We start from the raw sequence: 1,763 nt of genomic DNA, 5'->3' as shown, positions 1-1,763 counted from the left end.
GATAATTGACTAAGAATAGACCGCGCGCGCTGACGTCACATTTGCATCTCGGTGTACAAGACGACCGAGCCTCAATCCCAAGTCTCCTGCTGGTCTACAGCTCCTAGTCCACGATCGAGCGGTCATGCCGTTGTTCCCTTCCCCTGCTTCCACGCCTCAGCCAGGAAACCTCCGGCTAGCCGATGTCCACACATGGCGCATGACACAGCATTGCGAGGACAAACACAATTGTCGCCCACTGGCAGGTTTTTCCAACCACCAGCCTACCTCGTCACTCGTCACCTCCCTACATATATGTCCTCTATCTGCTTCTCCTCAGTCACCACCTCTCTGAGATCACACAAGTAGCTACTTCATCTACTTACCGATCTAGCCACACTACTTCGCTCGCTCGACCGACCAATGGCTCCTGCTGCGAATATCCGAGGCGGCCGCGCTGTTGCGCCGGAGGCTCTGCTCGTCGTGGCGGCGCTACTGGCGGTGGTGGCGCTGGCGCCGCGGGGCGCGAGCGCGGCGCTGTCGTGCTCCACGGTGTACACCACGCTGTTGCCGTGCCTCGGGTACGTGCAGTCGGGCGGCGCGGTGCCGCAGGCGTGCTGCGCGGGGATCAAGAACCTCGTGTCCAGGGCAGGCTCCACGGCCGACCGCCGTGCCGCCTGCTCCTGCCTCAAGACCATCGCCGCTGGCGCCGCCGGCGGGCCGTACCTCAGCCGCGCCGCGGGGCTTCCCGGGAGGTGCGGCGTCCAGCCGCCATTCAAGATCAGCCCCGACGTGAACTGCAACTCGTACGTGACATTATCAAAAATTCAAAACCCTTCCGAGACATGCATGTTTTAGATAAAGTTTCCGATGCCTCTCAATAACGGGAGGGTTTTTGTGTGCAGGGTAAAATGAGGACTGCTCTCCAAGATAAATGGAGGACGTTGTTTCGTTGCAACGTACTCTATGAGCCGTTGTGAATCACGCACGTACCCTACATGTGCAGTACTACTGCGATCGATGAGTTCACTAGATGGCGAATAACCGTCTAACTGTAACACGGAAGAAATACTCTATTTATGAATAAAGTCATATATTTCTTTCACTTTTTTCAAAAACGGAGCAACAGTTTTTTCTGTGCCTCTCTTATTAATTATGAAGAAGTTCGACAGAGCAGAAAAAATTGAAATAAAGAATCCTACTCTCGCGGCATGATTTAACCCAAAGTGGTTGACACCGCCACACTCGACAACTATGGTCTCTAACTTAATCTTTGGCTACAACAGAGTGAATCCCCTCCTTGGCAATCAACCGCTCGAGCCCTCGATTTTGGTCGGCGCGGAGCGCTCGCGCGGAAGTGCGAGTTAATTCCCTTTTCGCCGCGCGGCACGTGTCTTTCCGTTTTTGGTAACCGTTCGAGTTTCCCTTTTTGGCCCGTCTTTTTGGAAATATTTCGAATCGATTTCGTGTTCCCCTCCCTCCGCCCGTTCTCCTCTCTCCCCTGTTCTCCTCCCGTTCAGCTCCGACGGAGAGGGCGACGACAATGGCGAGGGTCCGATTCCCCGTGGCTCGAGCGTGCGACCTAGATTTCTCCTGCTCTCAGTTCACTAGCAATGGTCAATCGTTTCCGCCGCTGTAAGGTTAGTATTCGAACGGGATCTAGTTGGCAGATCTGGGTCAATGTAGTAGTAGCCGGCCGATTTGTTTGTCCGGCGAGGGATTGTTCCTCCGTGGATTATGCTGATGGGATTTTTGTGTAGATATCCGTTGTTATTTGTTCACTT

At 54.3% G+C, this 1,763-nt stretch overlaps 1 protein-coding gene across 1 annotated transcript; it reads left to right on the top strand.

Annotated features, from left to right (window-relative positions):
- Window positions 1-402: 402 nt before the first annotated feature.
- Window positions 403-1,030, top strand: LOC124706953 (non-specific lipid-transfer protein 1-like). The gene is made up of 2 exons (XM_047238614.1): window positions 403-785; window positions 885-1,030. Exons 1-2 carry the CDS (start codon window positions 403-405, stop codon window positions 892-894), a joined length of 393 nt encoding a protein of 130 aa, XP_047094570.1. The 3' UTR covers window positions 895-1,030.
- The last annotated feature ends 733 nt before the right edge of the window (window positions 1,031-1,763 follow it).

Source organism: Lolium rigidum, chromosome 4 (assembly GCF_022539505.1).
Source record: "Lolium rigidum isolate FL_2022 chromosome 4, APGP_CSIRO_Lrig_0.1, whole genome shotgun sequence".
NCBI classification, from domain to species: domain Eukaryota; kingdom Viridiplantae; phylum Streptophyta; class Magnoliopsida; order Poales; family Poaceae; genus Lolium; species Lolium rigidum.
The sequence above is the reverse complement of the archived record's forward strand: the minus strand, read 5'-3'. Positions and strand labels throughout refer to the sequence as shown.